This window comes from Chenopodium album, chromosome 8 (assembly GCF_948465745.1).
Source record: "Chenopodium album chromosome 8, dcCheAlbu1.1, whole genome shotgun sequence".
Classification (NCBI taxonomy): Eukaryota; Viridiplantae; Streptophyta; class Magnoliopsida; order Caryophyllales; family Amaranthaceae; genus Chenopodium; species Chenopodium album.
The window spans coordinates 70,345,573-70,372,283 of NC_137841.1; the positions used below are offsets into that span (position 1 = coordinate 70,345,573).

Here is a 26,711-nt window from a genome sequence, read left to right on the forward strand (position 1 = left end):
CTAGGTGCAACTACATGCAATCGCTCAAGATGTGCATAAATATGACAAGTAAGCACTCAACTACTAGGTTATATACGAAGCTCAGTTGGATAGGTTTGCAAATTTTTTTCCCGTTCAAAAAAAAAAAAAAGCACTCAACTACTGACTCGAAAACAGTAGCTATAGTTGGTGACCGAAAACTTGTCAAAGGTCGGAGGCCTAGTGGCTTAGCTTCAAAGTCACTTCTGTATTAAGGTCGGAGGCCTAGTGGCTTAGCTTCAAAGTCACTTCTGTATTAAAAATTAGAGGACGATTAATTTAACTTTCTACAAATATTTCACACACCTTAGATTGACAAAATCAACCCAACTTCATATTTCACAAACACAAAGACCTTTCATTCGGACTGTACATATTTTGGTAAAAATAAATAAATAAGAGGTTTTCTATATAATAACCCTTTTAATTTCATTTTTCTACGTTGTGTCCCTCTATATAGCACTTTCCACACTGTAACCCTAAAATACATTTAGTTCCACACGGTGACCTTGCCATTAACAAATTCCGTTATTGAGACGGCTGAGACCCACTTTCCACTTATTAATATTTTTTGTATCAATTTGCGTGTTGAATTATGTTCCGTTCAAGGGTTTGGGGGTTATTTTAGTTCTTGAGGTTTTAAATTGAGCTCAGATTTGACAAAAAAATAATGTAAATGACTCGTTTTGCCTATTAAAAAATGTCTTGAGGTGTGTGTTTACGTTTTAACGCCCACAAGCCCAATTACCATTATACCAATTTTTTAAAGGTTGCCCACCCAGTTCACCAGAGCTCGACTACATCCGCCCAATTACCATTATACCCATTACTTGTAAGTTAAATTGACACATATACCCCTTGAACATTGTTGTTTTAGAGGAGCAACGTCGCCCGCTAAATTACCTAAATCCAGCATTCCTCTCACAAATTACACCACCACAATCTCAACCACAATAAGGAGGCAAAAGCTTCCTCGCTCTTCCAGACTTTCTGGAGGTATCCCATCCCATATTCATGGGTCCGTTCTTCTTCAACCGTTGAATCTCTTGCTCGAAACTTTGGCTCTTCTCTCAGTTCATCATACCAAGTACCTATCTTAGCGGAAACTCTAATTATTCGAAAATTGATTGATTCTAAGAGATTTGCTTTTGGACGAACAATTGGGAATTTCTCTGTTGATTGTTATCTGGAATTTCTAGGGTTTTTCTTCTGCTCTTAGATATCTGCGAAGAGTAATCGACTAGGGTTTTATTATGGAAGGTGTTAATCGAGATGGGGAACGCACATTTAGGGTTGCTTTTAGCGAAGAAGGAGCCGTAAAATTGGCAGAACGATTGGCGGATACTTTGAAGGAATACATGGGTGATGATGTTGATGATACTCTCGTGGTATGGATTGTATTTGATTGAATTATATAACTTTTTTCGGATCTTTGATTATTGTTTTAATTGCTTTATCTCTGCAAATTGTGTACTAGTATTAGGTTACATCATCAACTTAAACAATAATTACGATTGGTTGGTGTGATCTCGGTGTTGTTAGAATGTATGGCACTGCAATGACCATTGTTACATTGAATGGTACTGAACTTTGCAATTGACCATTGTTAGAATGAATGGTATTGTACCCGTTTGCTAACGACCGAATGAATGATAATGAACCCCTTTGCAAGTGAAAACATAGGTGTCTATCCTTTTCCGGATTGAATTATGATTTTATGATTACATCAAATCGAAGTTTTCTGAATTTGTTAGGTAGTGGACTCTAGACCCTTTACATGCCTAAGTCAAAGGAATTGCTTTAGCATTTGTTTCAGTTTAGCTAACTTTTCACTTGATAAGTAGAGTCTGAATCATGTAAGTCGTGACTTGCAAACTATATATGACTTACTTTAATTTACAGTCCAGTAAATGGAACATTCCCTAATTTATTTTTTCACTGTTATATGCTTGCTTGAACTTGCAGAAATATGTCATAGTTTTACTGGGCAATGGCCGGCGCAAGGAGGAAGTCAAGGAGGACCTGGATGTTTTTCTGGGCGATAAGAGTGATTCTTTTGTTACATGGTAATGTTGCTGTACCTTTATAAACTGTATGTTGAAGATACCTGCAGAATTAATTCAACCTATATAATGATTGATTTCCCCTTCTTATGCAGGCTTTGGGACCATCTTGCCACTTACTTGGACCAGTATGTAGGATCTCATCAATCTTGTTCAGATGAGGTGGCAAAAGCTAAACCTGAATTGGTTGAGCAGCCTAGTAAAGATGATTCCAGTCACCCAGTCTCAGAATCTGATAGAGGAAAGTCTAGCAAGACTTCTAGAAGCCGGCACAATAGGGATTGGAAATCACTTGTGACAGATAACCTTCAACCTCCTCTTATCCGAAGCTCTGTTACCAATAATAAGCAGAATGAAGAGAAAGCCTATCCCAATGCGTTGCATACCAGGCAATCTGTTTCACCGCAACGTACTGTGCATAGGAAAAGAAATCGTCCTGATGAACATCCTCGGCCAAAGGTTGGTGATTAATGTTGTTGGTTGAATTAATGTTTTTTCTTTATTTTCTCTTAGTCATACTCTATTTCTACTTGCTTCATAGGCATTTTAATTTTGGTGCTGGGTGTTTTATTGAGTTTAGAGGACTAGAGAATTTCATAATACCCTTGTAGTTGAAACTTGTAAGCTTAACTGAAATTCTAATGAGCTATTTTTGTAAAAAAAGAATTGTTTGGAGGGTGTCTGCTTGTATCATGTATTTGTTGTGCTTATTATGGATTTTACTTGAGCAATGTCTCTGGCCTGCGCTATGGTTGGGTTTTTTTATAGCACTATCTGTTAGAGAAGACCTGCACTATGCTTTATGTTTCTCTACTTCTCCTGATGCAGTTATTCATTTTGGTCAGAGAGCAACTATTGCTGCACCTAGAAGGCTACTTCAATTTGCTGTTAGAGAAGCAGTTGCAACTACAAGATCCTCCAACTCTGTGTCAGAGCCAGCACGAAAGCGACTACGCTCTGTTGTCTCTACGCCCACTGGGAATTTGACAGAGGAAGTTAATCATAAGAGACCTCAGTCAGTGACAAGGTTGCAAAGCTCTATGGCAACTGCAATTAAAGCTGTTGAAGATGCATCCAATGATGTCAAAAGGGTAAGAACTGGAAATGTCTTCGATAGACTGAGTCGTGGTGATGGAAGCTCTGATCAAGTATCATTTTTCAAAGAACCTGCTGTCCAAGGTGATGAATATGACGATTTTGATATTCGCAACAATTCACGTCGAAGGTATCTTCAAACAAGAGATAATATTCAACAACACATTGTGAATGCATCCATGATGGACAGCAGTACTGGCCTGGCATCTGATTCTGCATCTGATAATGAAGGATATGATGATGTCAATGTTGTCGGTGCTAGAGAATTTGATGTCTCTGAAACCGGCACTTCTGCTAAACGTGATGATTCATTGAGAGTGCACTATAGTGTTGCCCAAAATACTGAAGGAATGACACGTCAATCACAAAGAAAAGATCAAGAATTACCAGCTTCTGCGGCTAATACCAAGCATAAAATTGTGAATATCTCAGTGAATGTAAATACTTGGAAACCACCCCATTACCAAGCAGCACGAGAGAAACCAGGAGTAGAGACTCTAAAGTCCACACAGGAGATTGACACTGGAGCTGGCAATTCAAATGTTCGATTAATGAAGGAAAATAGCAACTCAGTCACTGTTTATGGAAATGTAATTATCTATTTATTTTTGTGTGTGTGTGTCCTAGTTATTTTCTGTGCTCATTTGCTTTAATCTTGACTAGTTGGAATTTATAAGCTGCAATTTCATTGATATCAGGGTTCACCTGCTGCAGACACCCAAAAAGAAAACCAGAATATTGTGGGGTCAACTGCTCCTGGTTAGCTTTCTACTTTTCTTGACTGAGATATGACTCTTTTCTGCCTTCTTTGTTGAAGATATGTAGTTGCATTTTTCCTGACAATTTTCCACTACCAGGGCCGTATTCAACTGGTCTTCCGTTGGAAGATGCTGATTCACGTACAATTTATGTCAATAATGTAAGTTTTGTGCAACTAGTAGTGGTCCAGCTTCACATTTTGGATCGGGCAATTCGTACATGTTTGATTTCTTAACTGGTGCTTCATTAGGTTCATTTTGCTGCTACGAAGGACACACTGTCTCGGCATTTCAACAAGTTTGGAGAAGTGTTGAAGGTGATAATTTTAACTGATGCTGCAACAGGACATCCAAAAGGGTGAGGATGCGTGCTTGTTAAGTTGCTTTTATATATAATTGAACACTTTTTTTGCTTATCACGAGTAGTTTAATCCACGTTGCCAAAGCAGGTCAGCTTATGTGGAGTTCATGCGAAAAGATGCGGCAGATAATGCTTTGGCATTGGATGGGACATCCTTCATGTCGCGTATCATCAAGGCAAGTTTTTTGGTTATACATCTGTCTGTATAGGTTTTCTACTCTTCTGTGTAGAGCTGAATATATTTCGAATTATATAGAGTGGCAGAAGATTCAAATGTTCAATTAGGGGATTAAAATCTGTATATTCTTTTGGCAGTAGTGGTATTTCACTCCCTTATAATGATCAGAAATGAACTTTATGAATAATTTCTACTTATGCATTACCATATTTACTTAAAATTATGTCCTTAAATGTCTTACTGATGCACGGACACTTCACCCAACTGCCGTGTCCGGGTGTCGGACATCGTGTCAGACGCCGACACTCGTTGGACACATGACGATACATCTTGGATCGTTTCCCACTGTGATACGATCCGTTGTGCTTTTTACACGTCACCTTATCTTTTCAAATTTTTTTTTTTAAATGGGAAAATTTAAGCTAAGTAAGATATATTAGGTAATTGTTAAATAATAGGGGTGCCTTCATAAATAGCTCATTGTTATATGTGAACTAAAAGAGCTTTGTTAATATGATATAGTGTGATCTAACGAAAGAACCGAACGACAATATAAGACTAGAGTGGAAAACAAAATCAATTAGGCAAGTACTTTACGACGATTAATTTCGTAATTTTGTAATATTTGCATTTATGATTCTATGTGTAGGTCATATATATGAATTTTAACATCTTGCACCCGTGTCCCCTATTTTTATATTGATGTTTTCCTGAATCCGTTTCATACCCGTATCCGTGTCAGTACCCGTTCTCGTGCAACCTGTCTTAGCTACTAAGTTGTCACCTTTAGTATTTCTCAGGTTTTTTTAACCTTCCTATTGCATTTATAGGATAACATACTTCGGTTTCAGTGATGAGAATACCTAACCCATCTCTTGCATATTTTAGTAGGTTTAAAACCTTTTTCTAAGTTTATTTCTTTATTCTATTTTGTTTATAAATAGTCGAGTTCACTAGCTTTGCTTATTGGGTCTCATATATACAATTTTGAATTAGAGGTTCTCAAATCTTGTATATTAGAAGTTGACATGTCTAGTTGTCAAACACAAATGCATCTCTGGATTCCCCCAAAACTCCTACATATTGCTGATAATACATATGCTTTGTATCCATGTGGGACACCCAAGACCGTTCTTTCCATTTTAAAGCATAGCTTGGAGCTTGCTTTGTGGATTTTTTGTCAGCATAAAATGGCGAGTGCTTATAATTCAATGTTTGTGACATTATCAAATATAGTGGTAGACACTTTTATCTTTAAGTATGGTTTTGAGGTTTCTAGCTCCTTTTGTGTCATTGAGCCGTAGGTTTAGAAGCTAACCCTTTGCTATTCTACAAAGGTTATATTATCAGGATTTTTTCCTACTTCCCATCCTTGTGATTTATATATCCTTTAACGTGTTGGATATTATAACATTGGGGTTAAATTTTTACTTAAAGCTAAGTTGTGACATAATTTCTTATGTTGCACTCCTCAAAATCATATGGGCTTAAATCAACATTTGGCCTGTTTGACTGCATGATGTATTGAATCATTTGAAAGAAAACTTTAGTTGATCGGTCTTGATATGGAGAAAATACAAGTTTATTAATATGATAAACAAAATTAGTTTATCAAATGGCAAAATTGTAAATAAATCAACTTTTTATTAAATATGGGCCCCATTGTTGTTGATATATTTACGAAAATGCCATGATGACCGGGCATTTATGTTGTTTTATTTACCATTTTGCCATTTGATAATCAAATTTTGCTTATCAAATTGATTAACGGGGACTTCCTCATTGATATGCTGATGATTGATGAAGGGATATTAGTACTATCTAGATTAGTGTATAAAAAGGCTAAGGTGTAATGAGGCAATGAATGTCTTGCTATGCCTAGGCGTGCTTTGATGCAAAATTTGCTTGTGTGCTCCTTAGATGTGCTCAATTGTGCCTCAAGTGTGGCTTATTCGCCTAAGGTGCACCTCGCTAAGAGTAAAAATGCCGCTCTACCCTAGTTGCCTAGCATGTAAGCGTAAGGTGCTCCTTTTTATACATTGATCTAGATGTTGATTTATTTGTTGCTATCAAGTCTTGCTTATATTACTCTATATTATTTTAGTACTCTTTTTTTTCAAAATAAACTCCTTGATTTGACATTTTGCATTAGTCACATAATCCAATTTGACCAAGGTTAGTGGTTAATATATATATTATCATGTGGACAATTGTTGTTGGAATCGATTCATTGTGTATTTGTGAAATCAAATTTTATAATTTTTACTTATTTATATTTAAAGATACCATCGGTCAAAAATTTGCATTGGCATACTCTGAGGCATGTGTTTTGAAATAGAGGGAGTATTATCTCTCTCTCTCTCTTTTTTGTCACTTGATATGATTTAATGGAAGTTGGTAGTGATATTATTGGACGTTTTCTCTGATTTGTATTATGGCAATTAGCAAGATGATGGAGGTAAAATGTTAGAAATAAATAAGGACAACTGACAAGTTAGATGAGTGAACGAGTGTAGATGCTTAGGAAGTTGGGGGTACCCCCCCCCCCCCCCCCCACCATAAATCCAGTTTTCTTTGTTGATGTGAGAGAGAGAGAGAGAGAGAGAGAGAGGGGGTGGGGGAGGTAGGGTTATTAGAGAGAGAGAGAGGGGGAGGTAGGGTTATTTTCCAACAAATCCAGTGCTGTTTGGTGACTAATTACTATGATTTCAGAGTAAGAGTGTAGTATTAAGGGGTTGGTGTGATACTGTGGGTCTGTGGTTATATCATTATTTCTATAACTTGACTATTGATGGGAGCAGTTCATGACTTCAGATGGCATACATTTCAGGCGGTAGTCCTCTTTTCCACTTTCAAAATTTATCATCTTTTTGCTAAGTCTGATGAGTCCTTACCTACAACTCTACAAGGAGCTCTCCTCACTGTTTGTTTTTTTCCCGCTTCACTTATTGTAGTCCTGGTCAACAAATTTAGACAAGGAGTGGGTGTAGGCTGATAAGTCTAGATATGATAAAATAAGTTCAGAGCTAATAAGATAGTGTCAATTATAAGTTCTAATGAGGTCTGATAAGGTTCAATAAGTTAGGTGAAGTTTAAAGGTTTATAAGTTCAAATATGATACAATAACGACTAATATATTCATTTAGGGCTAATAAGATACAATAAGATGAGTAAAATTCAGGTGAAGAAAACACTACCTAATTAAGATAAGTTAAAGGCTAATAAGTTAAGATTAGATGAGTGAAGTTCAGGTGAGGGGATTTCTAATTTTGCAGGTTGATTCAGAGTAGACCTTTTCAGAAAGACCAATTGCTTTAAACTAAATAAAATATATCAAACTAAGATAGTGGTCTTAATTTAATATGAGTGACAGTGATTAGATGAATGTGTTTTGTCTTGGTTTGCTCGCGGATTGTCAGATCTACGCGTAGTAAGTTGTGCCGATGAGGTGTCAAAATTAGGCACTTGGTTTAGAAGCCTGGTTCAAATTTATTTCGTGAGGTCTTGAAGATGCATCTGCTGGTTTTTTTTTTTATAGTAAAAAAGAACAGTCTTAATTTTCATTGGGTAGGATAGGGGAAATGTGTTGGTATTGTATAAATATAAATGCTGAGGTTCAGTAGCAATTTGGTGGTGCTTGTTGATGGATGGGCTTCGCCCTTTTCCTCTAATTTTCTATGTGTTAATCTGAGTATAGGTAGAAAGTACTGTTTCATGTGGTCATTTTCTGTCACTTTTTTTAAAACGTCTTTTTTTTTTTGTTTTTGATCGATACTTGTTTTTTGTGATGTTTCCCAGCGACACATTTGTTGTCTTTGTGTTTCCCTGTTCTCTGAATTCAGGGGCCTTTATTAGATGTTTCTAGCAGCCTTGTGTATTTCTAATTTTTTCCTTGCCTGTGAGTTTGATGGAATCATCAAAACCTAGAATCTTGTCACGAAATAAGTGGTGTGGATATGATTGTATATTTTTTTTGAAGGATGGATATGATTTACTATGATTTGCTGACAATTTTCTGTTATTTTTCCAGTTATGCATATGTGTAACTGGAAGCAAAACCTAGCATTAAATTTTACTCGATTACAATTGTACATGCTCTAAAAGTAAAATATGCCTATTCAGGTTATGAAGAAAAGCTCTGTCCAGCAAGAAGCCAACCCTGTGATGATGTGGCCTCGTATTACTCGTGGTTCTCCCTTTCCCGTTCCTAGATTTGCACAATCTCCCTTTCCAAGGGTTTTTCCTGGTGCATATAGAGCACGACCGCCTGTTAAACCAGGTATGAGGAGTATGCAGTGGAAGCGGGATACCCAGCAAACCTCAGTGGAGAGCGTGGCTTCAGTTCCTGGAAACATAACTGCAGGGCGTGGCCTCACCTATATCCGTACTGAAGCCAAGTCAGACGGAAATCCTGGCGGGCTGTAATTAATTACTACATTTAGGCTTTTTTGTGGAACTTAGATCCTGGTTTACATATTCAACCTGTTTAGCTGGGGGACTGCTTGGGTTAAAGGAGAGACTTCAATTCCATTAGTAATAATAACCAAAAAAAAAAAAAAAAAAAAAAAAAGAAAAAAGAGGTTTTTGTCAGTATAGAGAAAGGAAGACTTTGAAAAGCCAGGTATATGAGTGTGCACAACTTTGCAGGTTGTTGACGTGGATACAGATGAGTGAGTGAGTAAAATGGTTTGTTTTTTGTTGATTGTACTGAATAGTACAAGTAATTTCACAAGAGAAGAAGGGAGAGGGAGGGATCATGGATGAAATGAGAAGTTTTTGGATCCCGTTTATCATTACTTCATGGAAGTTTGGCTTCTTGTTTGATAGAATTGGGACTAACATGATGCGGGAAAGAGTGGATGGAAGAATGGCTTCATAGCCAGCCATTTTATCTATTTTAGAAACTTTTTTTTTGTAAGGTACGAAACTATTTTTGGGACGAGAACTTTTTGAAGACTATTTGATTAGAAAAGTATCGTAATGTACAGTTACAGTATTTTTTTAGCATCTTTGATAATTTATTGGTAATATTGTCAGATTTATTTATTTATTTATTTTTTATTTTTTTATGGTTATTACTCCGTATGCTCTTTTAACTCTAATTATACATTCCTTCAGAAAAGGATAAAAATAAAATTGTAATCATACATATTGGATATTGGCTTCACCGGCTGTGGCTAGTGAGCTCATGAGTCGCTCAAAGATAAAGTCGATTTGGTGACTAAAAATTCCAATCAATCCTAGTAAATTGATAATGCACACTTAGTTTGCTCTGTTAAGTAGAGGTATCAAAACTTGATCCGATTGACAACGTCTGATTTAAATTCTAACTCTCGTGAATAAAATGATTTAACATACTTTTCAATTTTGAAGTAAACTCGATCCAACATGTCACCAAAAATGTAGAGTAGGTAAAGTGAAATACAACTCTTGATTTCCTGAGCATTTGAATCAACTCAAAGGCTTAATCATTTTAATTACCAGTGTGTGGCTTGACGGAGGTTATTGTTGAAGTGGTGGTGCAATAAGAGCCAATTCACCATTGACGCACACAGTTCAGCCGATCCTCTGCAATTCTCCTCTCTTCTCTCATTCATAGATAAACATTATACATATTTCTATCTCTCTTCATTTTTCATCACCAAAAATGAGCAGAAGAAGCTTATTAGCTCGGACTCACAATCTCACTTCCCTCTTCCTCAACAACCACTCATCTCTCCGGCACTATCGTCATTCTGCGCCACCACTACACTCCGCCGCCACAACCTCACTCGCTAATCCATGCCTTCCAATCGCAACTACAATGGCGCAATTGCAGCAGCAGAAGCTCCTTCATCTTCATCTTCATCATCATCATCATCATCTCAATCTTAATCTTGATTTCAACTTTGACAAATCGCCGAAAACAGCAATTCTCCCTCAACGATTTCACTTCTCATCCGAATCGACTCCGACCCCAAACCCTAACCCTAACCCTAACCCTAGCCCGAACACGAAGCATCAGGAGATTGAAGGTCCAACAGTGGAAAAGGATGAATCGCCTCTCGCAAACGAAAGCAGGGAAGTGACACAATCTCTACTCAAAACCATGTACAATGTTACCGGAATTCTTGCTTTATTAGGTCTGGCTCATTTAGGGATTGGCACATACTATTGCTACTGTTATACCAATGCTGCTGCTTCTGGTGCTACTACTACGGCTAATTCTTCAGCTCAATTGTTTGTAATGAGTGCTTTGGCTTTCGGGTTTCCGTTTTCGATGGCCTTTATGTTAAGGCAATCGCTGAAATCCATGCATTTCTTTCAGAAGATGGAGCAAATTGGGCGTCTTCAGTTGTTGACTAGTACTATGCAAATTTCCAAGCAACTTCGTCTCTTCTTTATTCGCCTTCGTGCGATTTCTTTCTTATGTCTTGCTGGTTTGTGCTCCTCTTTCATCTATTCGCTTTTCTATAATCTTTGATTACTTCAACAATACTAGTCTTTTATCTTTTCGTTGCTACATTAATTAAATTAAATCTTGTGGATCAATTATCATATCTTTTTATCTCGTTTTAATAATCCATGTTAATGCTTTTCTTTTTAGGGGTTGAAAAGATAGCATGTATGTTTATATAATTTAACTCTATATCTAATTGTATACCGAATTTGGTGAAGGTAGCATTGGGTTAATTTGTAGGATTCACGGTTACAAAGTTAGTACTCCCTCCGTCCTTTTATTAGAGTCCCATTTCTCTTGATTATGTGAGTTATAAAATGTTAGAAATTGGTCTTTAATTTAGGGACGGAGGAGTAATATTTGATGTAGTATGGGAATCTAGAAGTTGATACAAGATTTTGCCAACTTATGTTGGCTGAGTCGAGCTAGATAGGCTTCTAGCAGGCATATTATTTTACACTCATGTCATATTCGTGTATTTGGCATTTAGTGGAAGCCATGATATAAATATGTTATGAGGATGTCATGTAAAGGAGTCAAGTAGATTGCTCCCCAGAAAGTAGTTGATTCAATATCAATAATATTATCAATAATGTTTCTATGATTTATAAGTTTACATTATTATTACTTTGTTCTAGGGTATAAATAATATTCCAATCACATCTTTTAGTCTATTTTATTTAACATGGACAGGTACCCTTTAATTTTGTTTTCAATGATCAAATTCAAACTTTCCCTAGCTGCCTCTAGAGAGTAAAACGCAAAAATCATATGTTTCACGAATGTCTGATTTTGTGATTTCTTACAGTTGAATACCCCACTATACTAGTGTAGGCCTATGTAGTACAAATTATTGCTGCTATAATTGGTTCTTGTTTGATGCTTGCCTCCCTCCCCTTCTGAGGTGGAGATTTGAGATCAGTTGCTCTTGTCAAACTGCTCTGATTGCTGGCTGGATCACTTTTATCAGCCAGCGTGTGTTGTATAAAGACTAAGGAGGGACTGGAGGTTGTACACTAGCAGCAGGACAATATTGTATATGGTAATGGCTCCTTCGTCTTTAATTAATGGTGTTGGTGTTAGTAGTGCAGTCCAAATAACTGAGTCATCCTACATTTCCCCCCCACCTGCCACCACCACTCCACATTCATATTCAATCCCTCTGACTTTCTTTGACATTCCTTGGCTTCAATATCCTCCACTCCAACCTCTCTTTTTCTTTCAACTTGCACCTGTACCTGTTTCTTTTTTGGAATTCAGTTCTAACATCCTCCCTAGACTCAAACACTCCCTCTCGTCTGCCTTGCAATATTTCTTTCCCTTTGCCGGTAAACTCACGACTACACGTTCTCTCCTAGATAATCTAAGTTTCTTGACGGAGAATGGGAAATCAGATTCAGTTGGTTTGACTGTTGCGCTGTGTGATGCTGATTTTAATGATTTAAGCAGCTATGCCTACAAGTCTGCTCATATCTTTCAACAATTGGTTCCCTCATTGCCAACAATTGCGTCCTCCACTATCATTGCTTCCCCGGTTCCTTTATTAGCCGTTCAGATCACATTCTTTCCCTCACCTTCTTCTGGTTTCTCCATTGGCTTTGCTTCTCATCCTGTGCTTTGTGATCAGAGGACCTTCAGTAACTTCCTTTACACTTGGGCTTCTTTCTCCAAGTTTGGTCATCTAAACTTTTCACTTGCCCCAACCTACCCTGCCTCCTTTGACAGGTCTGTGATTCTCGATTCTAATGGACTTCAGTCCATAATGTTGGAGCAGTGGTTGGGGTCGGAGTCCCATCCAACCGTGTCCATGAAGATGCTACCTCCTCCTGCTGCTGCTCATGTCTCACTCCGGTCCACATTTGTCATGGGGTCAGCTGATATTGCTAATGCTAAACGATGGTTACAAGCTCAGTGTGACAAGCTCAACAGGTCGTACCCTGTTCACTTGTCACCCTACGTCGTCACGTGTGCCTTTGTGTGGACCTGTTTCTTAAGAGCCCAGGTCCAAAACAGTTTTGTTACTAAAGCCAAAGCAAAGGGTCCGATGTACTTTGGATTCATTGCAGGTGGTATTACTCGTTTACCCTATCAGGTATCTGCTAAGTATTTTGGTAACTGTGTCGGGTTTGGACGGGCAGTAGCAATGAGGGAGGAGTTACTGAAGGAAGGTGAGGGCATGTTGGCAGCTGCTGATGCAATTGGGCAAACCGTGAAGATGTTGGACAGTGATGTTTTAGGAGGAGCTGAGAGGTGGATATCTGAATGGCAGACATTAATTAAGTCTGAAGATCATATTCATGTGGTTGGGTCGCCCAAGGTGAACCTGTATGAGACGGATTTTGGGTGGGGGAAGCCAAAGAAGATAGAGGAAATTTCAATTGATGGAACCAGAGCCATCTCTCTTACGCAGAGCAGAGACATGAAAAGTGGAATTGAGATAGGGCTGACTTTATCTAACTTCATTATGGTCGACTTCCAATCTATCTTCACTCAAGGTCTTCGTGTTTTTGCCCAGTGAGGCTGGCTATCCTTTACTTGCTTGTCGAGAGCGTTAAAGTTCGAGTTATGGCGTTGTACAGTATGTATTCCATTGTCCAGCATCGTTTATTGTAATAAGTAAAGCCTTATTGTTAGACTATAGACTGTCAAAAACTATTCCCTGATCATGCTTTAGGCTATATTGTTCTGTTCTTTCGAGTGTTAACTAGTTTGTGGCTAGTTTGTGGCTCGGCGATCCCTCGTGTTTTGTTTAAATATAAAATGAAAAAATAACTTTAAATTTAAATAAAATTCTGAAAACATTATCTTAAGTTTAAAATAAATTCAAAAAATGGGAAAAAATTTATGGGAATTGAAAGAGAGATGTAGTAATTGCTTAACTAGTTTTTAATCTAACAAATTACTCGTATCATTTATGGAATCAACAACCATTACAAATTAAATTGTAGTTTATTGTGCAATTTAGAAGTTACATACTAGAGAAAATTAAATAGAAAGGTTACACTTCTTTCAAAAAAAAATAAATAAATACGAAGGTTACATATAGTAATACTCATTTCAATAAAAATAATTTTAATTCAGTAAAATCAGTAATTTTAAAGAAGAAATATAATAAAAATACAGTAAAATTAATCATCATTCAATAAAATTAATTTTAGTTTATTAAAAAAAAAATCAGATTAGAAAAATAAGTTTTTATTTTTTATTTTTATTTTACCCTATTCACATTTTTCACTTCGATCAATATTTGGTGTTTTATTTACAAGGAAAAATATAATAATATGGAGCATCGTTATACTTACCTCAATGTATAAGTGTATAACTTCTGAAAATCAACATTTGATCATTTTTAAATCAATGATCTCAATGTATAAGTGTATATCCTTAGAGTTGCCACATTATTACTATAATTTCACAGAAAAATAGATCATATAATTCTCAAGTTATGCCAATTAAAAGAATGGCTTCATTCAATACAACAATTATATTTCTAATTGTTCACCTGAAGGTAAATTGTTCTGGCAAAACTGCTACAAGATTAAGACATTTCCGGTCCCAGACATAATAAATATCCAACATCACACTTTCATTTCACAACTGAAACCAAAACAGCTTGCAGCAAATGGGACCATGATTGGCAAAAATCATGTACAAAATAATGTGTACTGAAACTTGTATTACAACAACCTTACATTCACATTATCCTTTGCAGATGAAAACTTTATGAGAGGCCACCCATTGGGACCTGTAGATGTATAATCTTTATGTAATTTGTGTAAAATTTCAATACAGTTTATCATGCCTGAGATCGATCCTGCCACGAGATTTCGCCCAATACACCAAAATCAGCGATGTGACAATGTATGCAAGAGAATGATAAGGCAAGAAAAAAAAAAAAAAAAAAAAAAAAAAAAAAAGAGTCCAAGGCAAATATTTTACTATCGTATATAATGCATTTACATATTAAAATACATCAACAAATTAGTATCCATTCGAGGTTCAAAAGCTATTACTAAGAAACATAAAGGAACTAGAACTTGTGGTACTTTTCTGCAAGGTTGGTCTAGGTGATAATCACATTAAATGAAAATGCAAGTACGAAAACTAGCTAGGCCAACACCGGAAATGTCATCAAGAGAAAATGACGTGCAAAATAATACTCTGTAAGGACCGTAACTCCCTCCGTTGTTTTTAAGTGACACAATTGACAATTCCCTTTTTGAAAACATTATACACCAATTTATTTATAATTCTCTCTCATTTGGTTCCCGCTTATATCACTCCCCATGGTCACTTCTACACTTCATTATTTCTCTCATTTTACAACCTACGAAGTACTCCTTTAATTCTCCTATAAACCACCTTGCCTGTCCCTACCAATACACTATATAATTCTCCTAAAAGACTAAAACGTTTTGCAAAAGCTAGTAAATGAGGGAATACATTTGTTTTTGAAAATTCGACTCGCTTAATCGCTTGTTATTCATGTGGTCACAATAAAATAACCTTGACTGTTTTCAACTTTTTATAGTTTTCACTCATAAGTCGTAAATAGCCAAAGATATTTATATCAGGGGACAAAAGAAATCTATTGTTGAGGATAAGGAGGCGCTAAAAAATTGTTTAGCCAGTCAATTCATGGAAGTAGGAAGTATTCCAGGCATGAGGCAGCAATTAGGATATCAACATTTTGTGTCGAATGGGTAGGTATTGCTCAGATTAAAATATAGAGAAAGCTAAAACGTATATTATGTTATGAGAAATACATTTACCTTCAGATGCATTGGAATCTGATATTATGATTCAGATACTCCAGAATTTACATGTTTCCTTAAGATTCATACAAACCTGAAAGCAGAAAGAAAAATTTGTTAAGCACCACAATCAACTTGCAGCATTAAGACAAATTCCCAAAATATTCAAATAAAAATCTGGCAAGCACATTGTCCAACTACAAATTTATGATGCCTCCCACCCTTCAGAACACAGCTGCAAGGATCAAGAAATACCACTAGGATGTGTTTGATGTTAACTAGAGAAACTAGAGAACACTTAGGTGTTAGCTGATATTGACAAGAAAGAAAGACAATTTGTGTTGGCTGACAACTTCAAGTTCCCATCCTATCCAACACATTGACAGCAAATAGTGGCATAGTGCACATTGTTAACAAAAATGATCATGTCAGTAATTGTTTGCAAGTATGATGTGAGGCCGGTGTGGATTTTCTTAAGCCAAAAGCATCAAACTCCTTCCCCTAAATGCCACAACCCTACATTGGGATGGCTGCCATCTCAAATTTGGAGGTCAAATCCTACTGCAGTAATATCAGAAAGGTTCTTTCAAAAAACTGATTGTCTGTGCGTGATGAAGATACTATAAGAATGTGATTAGATGGTAAAAGGAATATAATGGCAATTTACTAGTCACCATGAACTATAATCCTTAATTCATTTCAACAGCACACCTAAATACTGCATATCCAGAGTTGCCCTCATTTTTTCCCTTTACAAGAAGAGTTCTATATGTTAATGGCAACTTAGTTTCTCAAAGGTTATGGTGGGGGCATGAAAAGATTCAAAGGGTGCCAGTCTACTGGATTGCCCATACATCATAGTCCAGTAAATCTTGCATTAACAATTAGGTAATTATATGTAGTCCAAAAATAGCACTCACACTGGAAACTTTCCCAAACTTGGTTCAGCTTATATGCAAATTTCTGAGGAAGTCCGCAAGGCTGAAATCATTAAAATCAAAGTTAGCTATACACAGGCAAATTTTCAAATTGATATTCAAGAAGGGAAAGCTCCTCACCTAATATTTTTTGCTATTACAGTTTCACCATCAGCAGCCCCTAGATGACGTAGCACAACTTCCTCAAGACTGCCATCACGATATGAATGCTGAAAGGAGAGATAAAACAAAAAACTGGGTTATCTAGAATCCAAACAACACAGCACATTAACAATAACTGGAGTAAAGGTTAGCTAGTTCAGAGACTTATCCTTAACTCTCTCAAAAAAAAAAAAACAACACTCGCTGTAACATCATTCATAAAAATTAAGTTGGCAAATGATATAGAATATGCTAAAATACCTAGACCCTAGTGTCATATTCGGATAAAAAAAGGTGTTCTCCATTCACACGCACACACAAAAAGACCCAGAACAGACTTGGATTTTATTTTAAGAGAGCCAGAAAGGAGAAAGAAGGATGTCAAACTAAAATTTGCAAAGCCAACTGAGACAAATAGGAGATTTCAAAATCTCGTCGCTCAAAAAATCGATGCCTTGGTTAGGCCTAATCACCAGACAAAAGCTTAATCAGGACTACTCAAAGTATCAAAAAGGAGAACTCAAGATCGTTGTCCAGGCTGGCTGTCATGGTTCTGAGTGCTGACAATTCTTAAAATCCGAAGAGACAATTGTTTTCAGACTTATCAAATTTTCAATGTTCTCCCATTCAGGCTCTATGATCAATTAGCCAAGAAGCATGATAAAGAAATCATAATATACTCTCATACATAGCTAATAAAGCAAGCAGAAAAACATATATGGATCAAATACTGAGCACTGCAAAAGAATAAAAATCCACTTAAATATTGTCCTGAGTTAAACAGGTTCAAGTAAATGGCAAAATATTGCCCTGACTCTCCTGACAATAATTGTTTCTCCAAGATGGAAATAATAGCCGTACACTACCATTATAGAAAGCAATAAACCTAAAACTTCTTTCAGCCATGGACCTAAACAAATAAACTATGAAGACAGCTGCTGAATTTTCAGGACACTTAGCTTGAACAAATCCAAGTAAACTAATTTATGCTGCTGCTTCAAGTGGATTTTGGATCTAGTGAATGTGTAAAATTTTGAAGTCATCAGCAATCAATATGGCATCATAACCAACTGTGAGTCTATGATGACATAAAACGGTCTACCAGGTATTAAAAAGTATTTATAATTGTCTTTTCTTTAGTTAAGGAAAACCTTTATCATTATAATCACAGAACAATTTTCTCCAGCTCTTGAAGCTTTGGTCAAATGGTCATTCACTCTACAATTGTAAGAGGCAAATTTTGTATTGTCATTGTTTACATTCTTCCCTTTCGCATGCACCACAAAATATATGTTTATAAAGTGGATTTAATGAATATGATAATGTACAAAGTGAATGAGACATCCAAAACTTGGGTGTGGTTGTACCGAATTCCAGCATTTCTAGGTGCACTTAAATATATACATTGGTAATGACACATTATTCTATTACTCACCAATGTTGTCTAATTTAGCTTCTTCTTATGATCCTATCACTGGATTGATACAAGAGTTCACAATAAGCATAATAAATATATAAGCTGGCAATGACACATTATTGGATCCGCCTTACGGTCATTGTCATCTTCCAAGTTTTCATACCACATTTACTAATACATATTTAAATTTCTTCTCCAAAAATAAACCTCCCAGACCATGTGTTGGTACACAACAAGGTACCTTACTCACAAGTTGAGAGCAATTAATGGAAAGCATAAGATGGAAAAGCTACTAACGTTTCAGAGAAGAGACTTTGTTTAGATGCAAAAGCTACTAACATACCTGAGCTAAACTTTGTTTAAATGGATACGTAAAAGATGGAAAAGATTTACATCATCGAGAATTCCTCTGACCAAAATAACATCATAAACAGCAGGAAGGAAACAGACAAGCAAGCAATTGTAAATTAACTATTTTACCCTCCAATTCAAAGAAGCAATGGTGAGAAACCCACTGTCCCCACTGAACAAAACTTGTTCTACCAAAATGACGCAGAAAAGGCAGGGTGTTACTTAAGAGAGCGACATAATAATGCATTGACCATCATGCGAGATGAGATCTTAAAGTAAAAAAATGACATCCAAATTCCAAAGTAACTGCAGTATTACAAGGTTCCAAAGCCTAAATGAATAAACTTGAAAGAATAATTGATGGTTGTTCATACCTTGTAAAAACAACTAGTTCCGAAAGGGCATGAACCACTGCCGAAATCAAAGTACTTGCAATCAATGGACCTGAAATTCGAATAGAAAAAACATAAGGTTAAATTGTAAGACTAAAAACCAGAAAATAATACCAGAGGACAAAGCTACTAGGGAGGACAAAAAAAGATAAAAATTAAAAAAAAATAAAAACGGCAAGGCTGTAGGAATCAACAAATATACACAATGTCAAGAAAGAACACAAAGAGGGAACATGTGCATATACTTGCATTCAGAACGCAATGATATCAGCTAAATTCAGATGCAATACTGTGCCTAGCCCAGATACCTTAGATATCTATTTTTGAGCAGCAAAAATAATCCATGTGACCACCATTCTTATCTCCTTTTACCTATCTTGTTTACTTATTATGTCCTTACATACATTAAATTTCCTATGTCTTTTTGTTTGTGTACTGAATACAGATGATTTCATAAACAGAGAACTAGACTATTAGAGTATCCTGATTAACTTGGATGTTCAAGATTAATAAACTACTATGCTTGCTGAGTGGAAGAGCAACTCTTTTGTTCCTTTACTTTAAGGGGATCCTGCAATACATGAAGGCGTCTTACCACTTAATTTTTGAATCACAGAGTAATATGATTGAGACAATCAAGAAACGAATGCAGAGGCAGAAACGCATTTCAAATTCAGGTTTTCAGTAGACGAGATAAGAAAACAATTTTACAAAGTTGGAGGTGTTCTGGAAGGGTAAGAGTACCTGGGATATGCCAGCATAACGATGACATGAATGCTAGTTTGCTACTAAATTACTGAATACTAACCTTGAACTCAGGCAATGGAACCAAGGAAGGAGTGCCTCCATAACCATGTATAAAGAACTTAGTCTATGTTGGGAATCCATTTTAAGATTTTCTATACCTTAAAGATTCGCCTCAAAAGGTTTCAACATTGACTCCATTATTTTTTTCTGTGGGGGTAGACATAAAATTTATCAGGTGAGATACAGAGTGATGTTTATTGACAACACTACACTAGAGAAATTAATTAAAAAGGTGGACAACATACTTTTAGTTTTAGTAGATGAAATATGGAAAGAGAGATTATAAAAATTTCAAAGAGACAGAGGGTCAGTCAGACATTGCAGGTTTTTTTTTTTTTTTTTTTTTTTTTGGAAGTAAAGTGAAGGGTGTGCTACAGCTATAGATTGAATATGAAAAAAAAAAAGAGAGGAAAAACAGAAAACTAGAAAATATGAGATCAGTTATGTACTCTTTTTTAAGTTTTTTACTAGACAGTTTAAGTATATAGATATGAGATCAACAAGGCCTAGTTCTATATAATTTGTGGGATGCACTTATAGTTTTCATCTTTATAGTTTTCAAGCAGATTAAGAAATTGGAATATATTATTTTGGAGGTTGAAAATGAAAAAGAGTACTAATTGAGTATTGGTGAAAATTGGGTATTAATTACCTATGGGTGGTAATTGAGAAATGGAACAAAAAAAAAGGATCTCTTTTCTCTCCAAAAAGGAAAACAAGAACAATCAGAAGAACTAGATCAATCAAAAAGGAAAACAAGTAACAATCAAAAGAGACGGAGGTAGTAAAAACTGCTATTGCCCTTTCTGGTCCCTTTCTCTCCATTGGGTTGCTAGAACTAGATCTCTTCTAACACAGCATGAGTTTAATTCCCATTACATGTGTAGTTGACACAGCTAATCCCAAAATTCCTATGGAGACATGGAGAATTATGGACATTTATAAATTCCACTAGCATCAATATACCAATCTAGTTATAACTCATTAAGTTTTTATCACTCATAAAATGACCTTTAAAAAAAATGGACCAAGGAACCCCCCAAAACTCAAACCTCGGAAAAAGAAATAAGATTTGCACCAACCAGACACAGCATGAAGTATATCCTGTTTGGATGCAAAGGCCAAAATTTACCAAAGAAACTCACCTCCACTGGCTCCAACTCTAGATGCCATCATATTTTGAACAAACTCAAAAAAGTATTAACGAGAAAATGAGAAGAAAATACTCACTTAAGCTTGGCCATGTAACTGTCAACAATTTCATCTTTCTCCTCTTTCGAAAAATACCAAAGCACACTTGGAATGACAAAATACGAAAGTTTGCGACATATAGGACAAGCCCTCAATGTGGAATTAACATCCATTCCAGAGGTTGGTGAGCTGTTACGCCAAAATCTGATGCAAGTTATACAAAATGGGTGGTCACACTCTGATAGCAAACCAAACTTCCGTTCAGAGGCTGATGTCTTGGCGAGCACACGTTCTAAGCACACACTGCACTCTATCTCTTGACTGCGTTTCAGTGCTTCAAGGTGTTTCTGCATTTTCTCACAGGTTTGAAAATGTTCCTCCCTCTCTTTAGGCCTATAAGGATGCAGGCAGTGTTTTCCACAAGTAGGGCACAATTCCCCGTGAATATGAGGACACTTCTCCCCCTTGGGGCAGTGTCCAGCAGCAGCAAATGAGCAAATAACTTGATCAGCCAGTCTATCACTCCTAGGTTGAGGAATCAAATCATCTTCCACAGTACCAGAGACATCAGACTGTTGACTCCATGCTGCTTTGCTGGGAGGAAAGAATTGTCTGCTTGAAGGCGACAGTTCTGGTTGAAAAATGGAGACTGGACTGACTGGAGCCATCCCACTCGTAGTTATTTCAGGGGTTTCTGTTCCGGAGTAGGCAGTTGACGACGATGAAGCAGATGACTGAGGTTGAGAAACTTTAACATGGTCATATCTACAACGGCTTCCATAAGCACAAGCTCCTCTCTGATAAAAGGTGCAAATCTACAAGCAAGCACAACAAAAGTGAGCAAGAAAAAACTGTAGGAAAGAAAATGAATAAGAAGTTAACATACATTGAAAATGAAGTGCGATAAGAATCAATTACATTGTTTGCAGGAGCGTTCCAATCATGCGCATATTCACAATGCTCCCCTTTTAGACATGCTCCATGCTTAAAGAACTTGCAGATAAGCCTATAATAAGTGATAGTTATATTGACATAAACATCACAAAAGCCGGAATTAGCCTAAGGTTGATCAATAGCGCCATAATATAATCACGGCGAAAAGGAAACAACAACCAAACAATGCAGCATAAGATTCAAGAGGCACCGCAGCTATTGAGCAAGGGAAATATCGAAAAATATCTTAATCTTAATGAAATTGCAGAAAATAGCGTAGGTGATAGGATTGGATTGGATTGTTGATTAATAAAAAGTGAAATCAAAATCAAACAAGTATATAGAATCATATTACCAATATAAACAATAAATGTAAAAGAAAAAGATTGATAAATAACGAAAATACCATCAAATTAATTGATTAACCAATATGAATTACGATTTCAATTCAATTTGAATCATAAAAACGAAGATTAGAAGAAAATTGATCAAAAATCAATTTAGCTCAATATCAAGATTCAAGAGGCAGTTCAATTAATCAATTGAAAGATTACAAATAAATATGATAAAAATAATTATCATCAAAGAATAAAAATTAATAATAAACAGAAAGTATACCTATTGGACATGTCGATAATCAAGGAAGAACAGATTGAAAGAGGAATGAATTGAGGAAGAAGATAATATTATTCAGCTTTCACCATTCAGGTTAGGTTTCCGTTTCTTCTCTTCTTCCTGAATTTTTCTATTTTTTCAAACCCAATATTTCTTTTTGTTTTTTAATTTTCATTTTATTTTTATTTTTTTATGTGATATTTGGAAATGCGGGGAATTGTTTTGGCGGTCGATATGAGAAATTGTAAGAGTCCAATGTTCTTATGTAAAAGGCCCAACAACGACACTACCGGGCCCGATTACAATTGTGGACAGTTAATTATTACTCCAAATTAAAATGCCGTCAAATTTTGGTGAGATGGGTGGTAACTTACCTCGTGACTTTGAGGTCATTCTCTTAGGCCATATTATTTACCTCGTGACTTACCTCCTGATTTTTTCCTACTCCATATTATTTAGATAGGATAACCTATAATATCTAACGTACATGTTAATTAATTTAAGAGTTTGTTCTCTTCAGTTAATTTCAGTTTCTAATTTTCTTCTCTCATTAACAGTTCAGTTTAGTAAATCAAAACATATCCTAAGTCTATCTCATTTTAGTTGATTTTTATTTTAAAGTAAAAAGATAGTGTTTGTTAATTGTTTGTTGTCAGATATAATAAAGAAAATGTGTCAACTAAAAAAGAACGAAAAAGTATAAACGAGTGGTTGTCCTATCGAAATTTGATAAAGCTTTGGGATCTCCTAAAGGGCAAGAGAGACATCTTATTGGATAAGAACATAATCTAGAGAAGAAGGGAAAAAAAATGCAGATAGGATAAGGAAGAAACATTGGAAGGAAAAAACATTAGCCACAAGTCCACAACATCATGGCCACCATATTCTCAGGCTCAGCACTAGTCTCCACTTCCACATCCACCTTAACAAAACCACCCCAAACACCAACCAAGGCCACACCAATTACCTCCTTATCCAAGGCAGCACATCAAACTTCTAATAACAAGTTAACAACCACATTAACAGCCATCGCAACGGCTGCAGTTGTCCTATCCAGCCCCCCTCCAACGCTGGCTGATTCCACAGCTGCATACAACATCTACTACGGTACAGCAGCAAGCGCTGCGAACTATGGAGGTTATGGTGGGAATTCGAGCAAGAAAGATTCAGCTGAGTACACATATGAGGTCCCTCAAGGTTGGAAAGAGAGGCTTGTTTCTAAAGTAGAGAAAGGTACTAATGGCACTGACAGTGAGTTCTATAATCCTAAAAAGAAGACTGAAAGAGAGTATTTAACCTTCTTATCAGGGTTTAGGCAACTTGATCCTATTCCTAAAGATGTTGTGCTTAATAACTTAGCATTATCTGACGTTCTTTTGCTGGATCAGATTTCTAATGCTGAGTCTCTTACCTCTCAAGATAGGAGGGATGAGAATGGTCAGCTGTATTACGATTACGAGATTGATGGTGTTGCTACTCATAGTTTGATCTCTGTTACATGTGCCAACAATAAGCTGTATGCTCATTTTGTTAATGCACCTAGCCCTGAATGGAACCGTGATCAGGAAATGCTCCGCCACCTCCACCAATCCTTCAAAACTCTACTCTAGTCGTCTCCTCCTCCTCTTCTTAGCTATGTTCGTGTACGTATTCCTACGAGTTGGTTGATTGATTGCTTGTCATCTAGAGCTAGAGGCACATATTCATAAATATACTCACTACTCATGTTTTTCTGTATGTATTGAGTATCTCGATCTATTCAAACCATAATTCCTGCAGTAATTTCAGGTTAAATCTTTTTGGATTATATATGGTGTTTGCTGCTATATTATACAAGTAACTAGTATTATCTGATCTCTTCCCAATTAAGTGATGATTTACATAGAATTAGGGATGGAAAATGGTTGCCAAATTCTTCTAGCAACTATATTAAAGCCCAAGGAAGCAATTCCCTAAACAAATGATATGAAAGCACAGCAATAAGAACATCAGCACAGCTCAATATGTCAATCTGTAATAGTTTCATGAAATTGGACTCAGGAACAAGGCAATTTTACAGACTTAGATAAACATAATCCATATATACGAAGTATAAAACAAATTTTCTAGTCCTAGTGATTTCTGATCATACACCGATCAGTCAAATACAAGTAATAAGCAATGTAAAGAAGTAACGAAAGCTCAAGCATTTCAAGAAGTGATTGAAATGGAGCTCGCAATATTCCATTTTAAACTCAGATTAAGTGTGTACAAGCTAAGGTTCACTATTGTGAGATGTCAACATGAGTCTGTGTCTTGTATGTGAAATAGACATAAATCTAGTTAATACATAGTGAAACCATCATCATAAGAGACATGATATCCGTGTTGACAAGGTGGTGCTTTTTCATCATACTCGGAACAACAGCTCCATCTTTTTTTCCAGTTTGCGCTACCAGTGTTAGGCCGGTTGTTTACCTCATTCCACTTGTAGACAATGACGCCGGAGCCGTCAGTCCATTCTCCGTCTATACCCTGGTGTGGTGGAGCAAGTGAAAATAATCCCTTTTCCCCTGTCAAGTGAACATGAATTCAGTATTGTTTTCTCCCCATGTCTTATATATATGTAGCATGCGTGTTAAAAATTGTGAATTGAACCCAAAAAGTGGTGCAAATGTCAAAGAATCAAGATCAATTCAAATTCTACAAGTTTCACTTGATAATAGAAGCAAAGTTCAAATAATAAGGTTATGTATTTAGATATCTACACTATTTACAATGAAGAAATGTATAAATTTGCAGTTGTGGTTTTTCATGAAAACTAATGATTGAAAATGTTGTACATTATATAAGATGTGCATTCTAGTCGATGTGGATGACAATACATTGATTCATTCACTGCAAAAGTGCAAATTCATTTTAATTTCCAAAAAAAAACACACACACTAAACAGATTAGTGTACAAATTTGCTCCAAATATAATTTCCCTATTCAAGACTATTAAAAGTGATTATTACAAACTTTATTGATACTACTTATTGCAAGCCTATAACATTTTGATGTATTTTCTGAACTGATCCTCTGTACGGTTAATTTAGAAATGCATAACAAAATCATGTATTTAATTATTTGCATTTTTCATGCATTAAAAAAAAAATCTGATTAAAATCAGTCCAAAGATAAAATAAATATATATTTATAAGCAAGTATACTAGTTCAAATCTCAATAAATCACACAACGTTGAAATCGGTATAATGGAAAGAACAAATACAAGTAATTGAGATTGGAGGGGGAAAAAAAAGGAAATAGAAACAAACCGGTGATATGACCGTGAAACGAACAAGCAGTAGGAGAATTAAGACGAGGATCATACAGAGTATTGCATCTCAAGCACAGCTTCTTCTTCAAATTTGTATTTGTATTTGAATTTGAGTTTGAAATTGTGTCTGAATTTGAGTAAGAGCAGCAGATGATTACAGGGCGATGGTTTCGGAGATGAAACGTGCTGCCAATTGTAATGGTTCGAAACCACAAATTGGAGACGAGAAGGAAGTGGATATCAGATTCTTCCAGTAATACTGTGTCTGTGTCTGTGTCTGTGCCATTTTTTTTTTATTTTTTTTTTCATGGGTTTGGTGTTGGCCAAAGATGAAAGTAATGCATGAGCTTCGATAACAGGCCCACCATTTTTCAACACCGACCCTGCCCACTTCAATCCATTTTGCCCCTTTATTTTGTGTCTGCCTATATAGGTCTATAGCCTATAGGATAATAGGACACAAGTGTTCCATATTTTCTTATCCCTCATTAATTTCGACTAAGTGTCTATTTACTTCATTTTAATTTCATTTAAGTTCAGCTTTTAATTTCCTTCTCTCGTAAACTATTCATTTCAGCGGTATTCAGTTCAGTTTCAATCAGTTCAGTTTTGTTAAGTTTAGTTCAACTTAATTCATTAAATGTGAACAGGTACTAACTCAAATATTTTTTTTATTTTTTTTTTTGGAAACCAAACAAAATATTTTACTCCGTATTAAAAAACAAGTTTTTGAAAGTTTTGAAAATTTATTTCAATTAACTTACCAATAAACAAATTAATTTAAGATGTACTCGTAAATTAAAAGACAACCACTAGATTTAGAAAGGAGAATTTTTTTATTTTTGGCACCTTAATTTTTTGCTCACCTCTACTTAACATGCAGCATTGCAGCCAAACATCAATTGAAGAATTATTTTTTGGCCCGTCAACGACAATCCAAATTAATATTTACCATGTCTTA

The 26,711-nt window shown here is 35.9% G+C and overlaps 4 protein-coding genes and 1 long non-coding RNA gene across 5 annotated transcripts; 3 read left to right on the forward strand and 2 right to left on the reverse strand.

Moving 5' to 3' along the window:
• Positions 1–919: 919 nt before the first annotated feature.
• On the forward strand, positions 920–9,508 carry LOC145642169 (uncharacterized). The gene is made up of 9 exons (XM_081693266.1): positions 920–1,406; positions 1,984–2,084; positions 2,177–2,540; positions 2,927–3,766; positions 3,875–3,935; positions 4,034–4,095; positions 4,186–4,292; positions 4,384–4,471; positions 8,596–9,508. The coding sequence occupies exons 1-9, from the start codon at positions 1,272–1,274 to the stop codon at positions 8,896–8,898; spliced, it is 2,061 nt and encodes a 686-aa protein (XP_081549392.1). The 5' UTR covers positions 920–1,271; the 3' UTR covers positions 8,899–9,508.
• A 354-nt stretch (positions 9,509–9,862) lies between these two features.
• LOC145556462 (coumaroyl-CoA:anthocyanidin 3-O-glucoside-6''-O-coumaroyltransferase 2-like) lies at positions 9,863–13,565 on the forward strand. Its single transcript, XM_081618113.1, has one exon. The coding sequence runs from the start codon at positions 11,952–11,954 to the stop codon at positions 13,428–13,430; it is 1,479 nt and encodes a 492-aa protein (XP_081474239.1). The 5' UTR covers positions 9,863–11,951; the 3' UTR covers positions 13,431–13,565.
• Positions 13,566–14,377: 812 nt separating this feature from the next.
• Positions 14,378–22,692, reverse strand: LOC145642170 (putative RING-type E3 ubiquitin transferase C3H69). The gene is made up of 8 exons (XM_081693267.1): positions 22,455–22,692; positions 21,822–21,909; positions 20,943–21,718; positions 18,888–18,957; positions 16,725–16,813; positions 16,587–16,647; positions 15,685–15,760; positions 14,378–14,726 (listed from the first exon to the last, which is right to left on the reverse strand). Exons 1-6 carry the CDS (start codon positions 22,463–22,465, stop codon positions 16,611–16,613), a joined length of 1,071 nt encoding a protein of 356 aa, XP_081549393.1. The 5' UTR covers positions 22,466–22,692; the 3' UTR covers positions 14,378–14,726; positions 15,685–15,760; positions 16,587–16,610.
• Positions 22,693–23,198: 506 nt separating this feature from the next.
• On the forward strand, positions 23,199–24,258 carry LOC145642172 (thylakoid lumenal 19 kDa protein, chloroplastic-like). The gene has a single exon (XM_081693269.1). The coding sequence runs from the start codon at positions 23,324–23,326 to the stop codon at positions 24,059–24,061; it is 738 nt and encodes a 245-aa protein (XP_081549395.1). The 5' UTR covers positions 23,199–23,323; the 3' UTR covers positions 24,062–24,258.
• A 184-nt stretch (positions 24,259–24,442) lies between these two features.
• Positions 24,443–26,126, reverse strand: LOC145642173 (uncharacterized). The gene is made up of 2 exons (XR_014115654.1): positions 25,749–26,126; positions 24,443–25,003 (listed from the first exon to the last, which is right to left on the reverse strand). It is a non-coding gene; the product is annotated as an uncharacterized LOC145642173 (long non-coding RNA).
• Positions 26,127–26,711: the final 585 nt, after the last annotated feature.

Excerpts from the sequence above, each read along its gene's own strand:
- LOC145642169 (XM_081693266.1), top strand. The coding sequence starts at position 1,272 with ATGGAAGGTGTTAATCGAGATGGGGAACGCACATTTAGGGTTGCTTTT. Across the intron at positions 1,407-1,983 it reads ATGTTGATGATACTCTCGTG|AAATATGTCATAGTTTTACT; the intron begins GTATGGATTGTA and ends TTGAACTTGCAG. Across the intron at positions 3,767-3,874 it reads CAGTCACTGTTTATGGAAAT|GGTTCACCTGCTGCAGACAC; the intron begins GTAATTATCTAT and ends CATTGATATCAG.
- LOC145556462 (XM_081618113.1), top strand. The coding sequence starts at position 11,952 with ATGGTAATGGCTCCTTCGTCTTTAATTAATGGTGTTGGTGTTAGTAGT.
- LOC145642170 (XM_081693267.1), bottom strand. Across the intron at positions 21,719-21,821 it reads GGAACGCTCCTGCAAACAAT|ATTTGCACCTTTTATCAGAG; the intron begins GTAATTGATTCT and ends GCTTGCTTGTAG. Across the intron at positions 16,648-16,724 it reads GTAATAGCAAAAAATATTAG|CCTTGCGGACTTCCTCAGAA; the intron begins GTGAGGAGCTTT and ends TAATGATTTCAG.
- LOC145642172 (XM_081693269.1), top strand. The coding sequence starts at position 23,324 with ATGGCCACCATATTCTCAGGCTCAGCACTAGTCTCCACTTCCACATCC.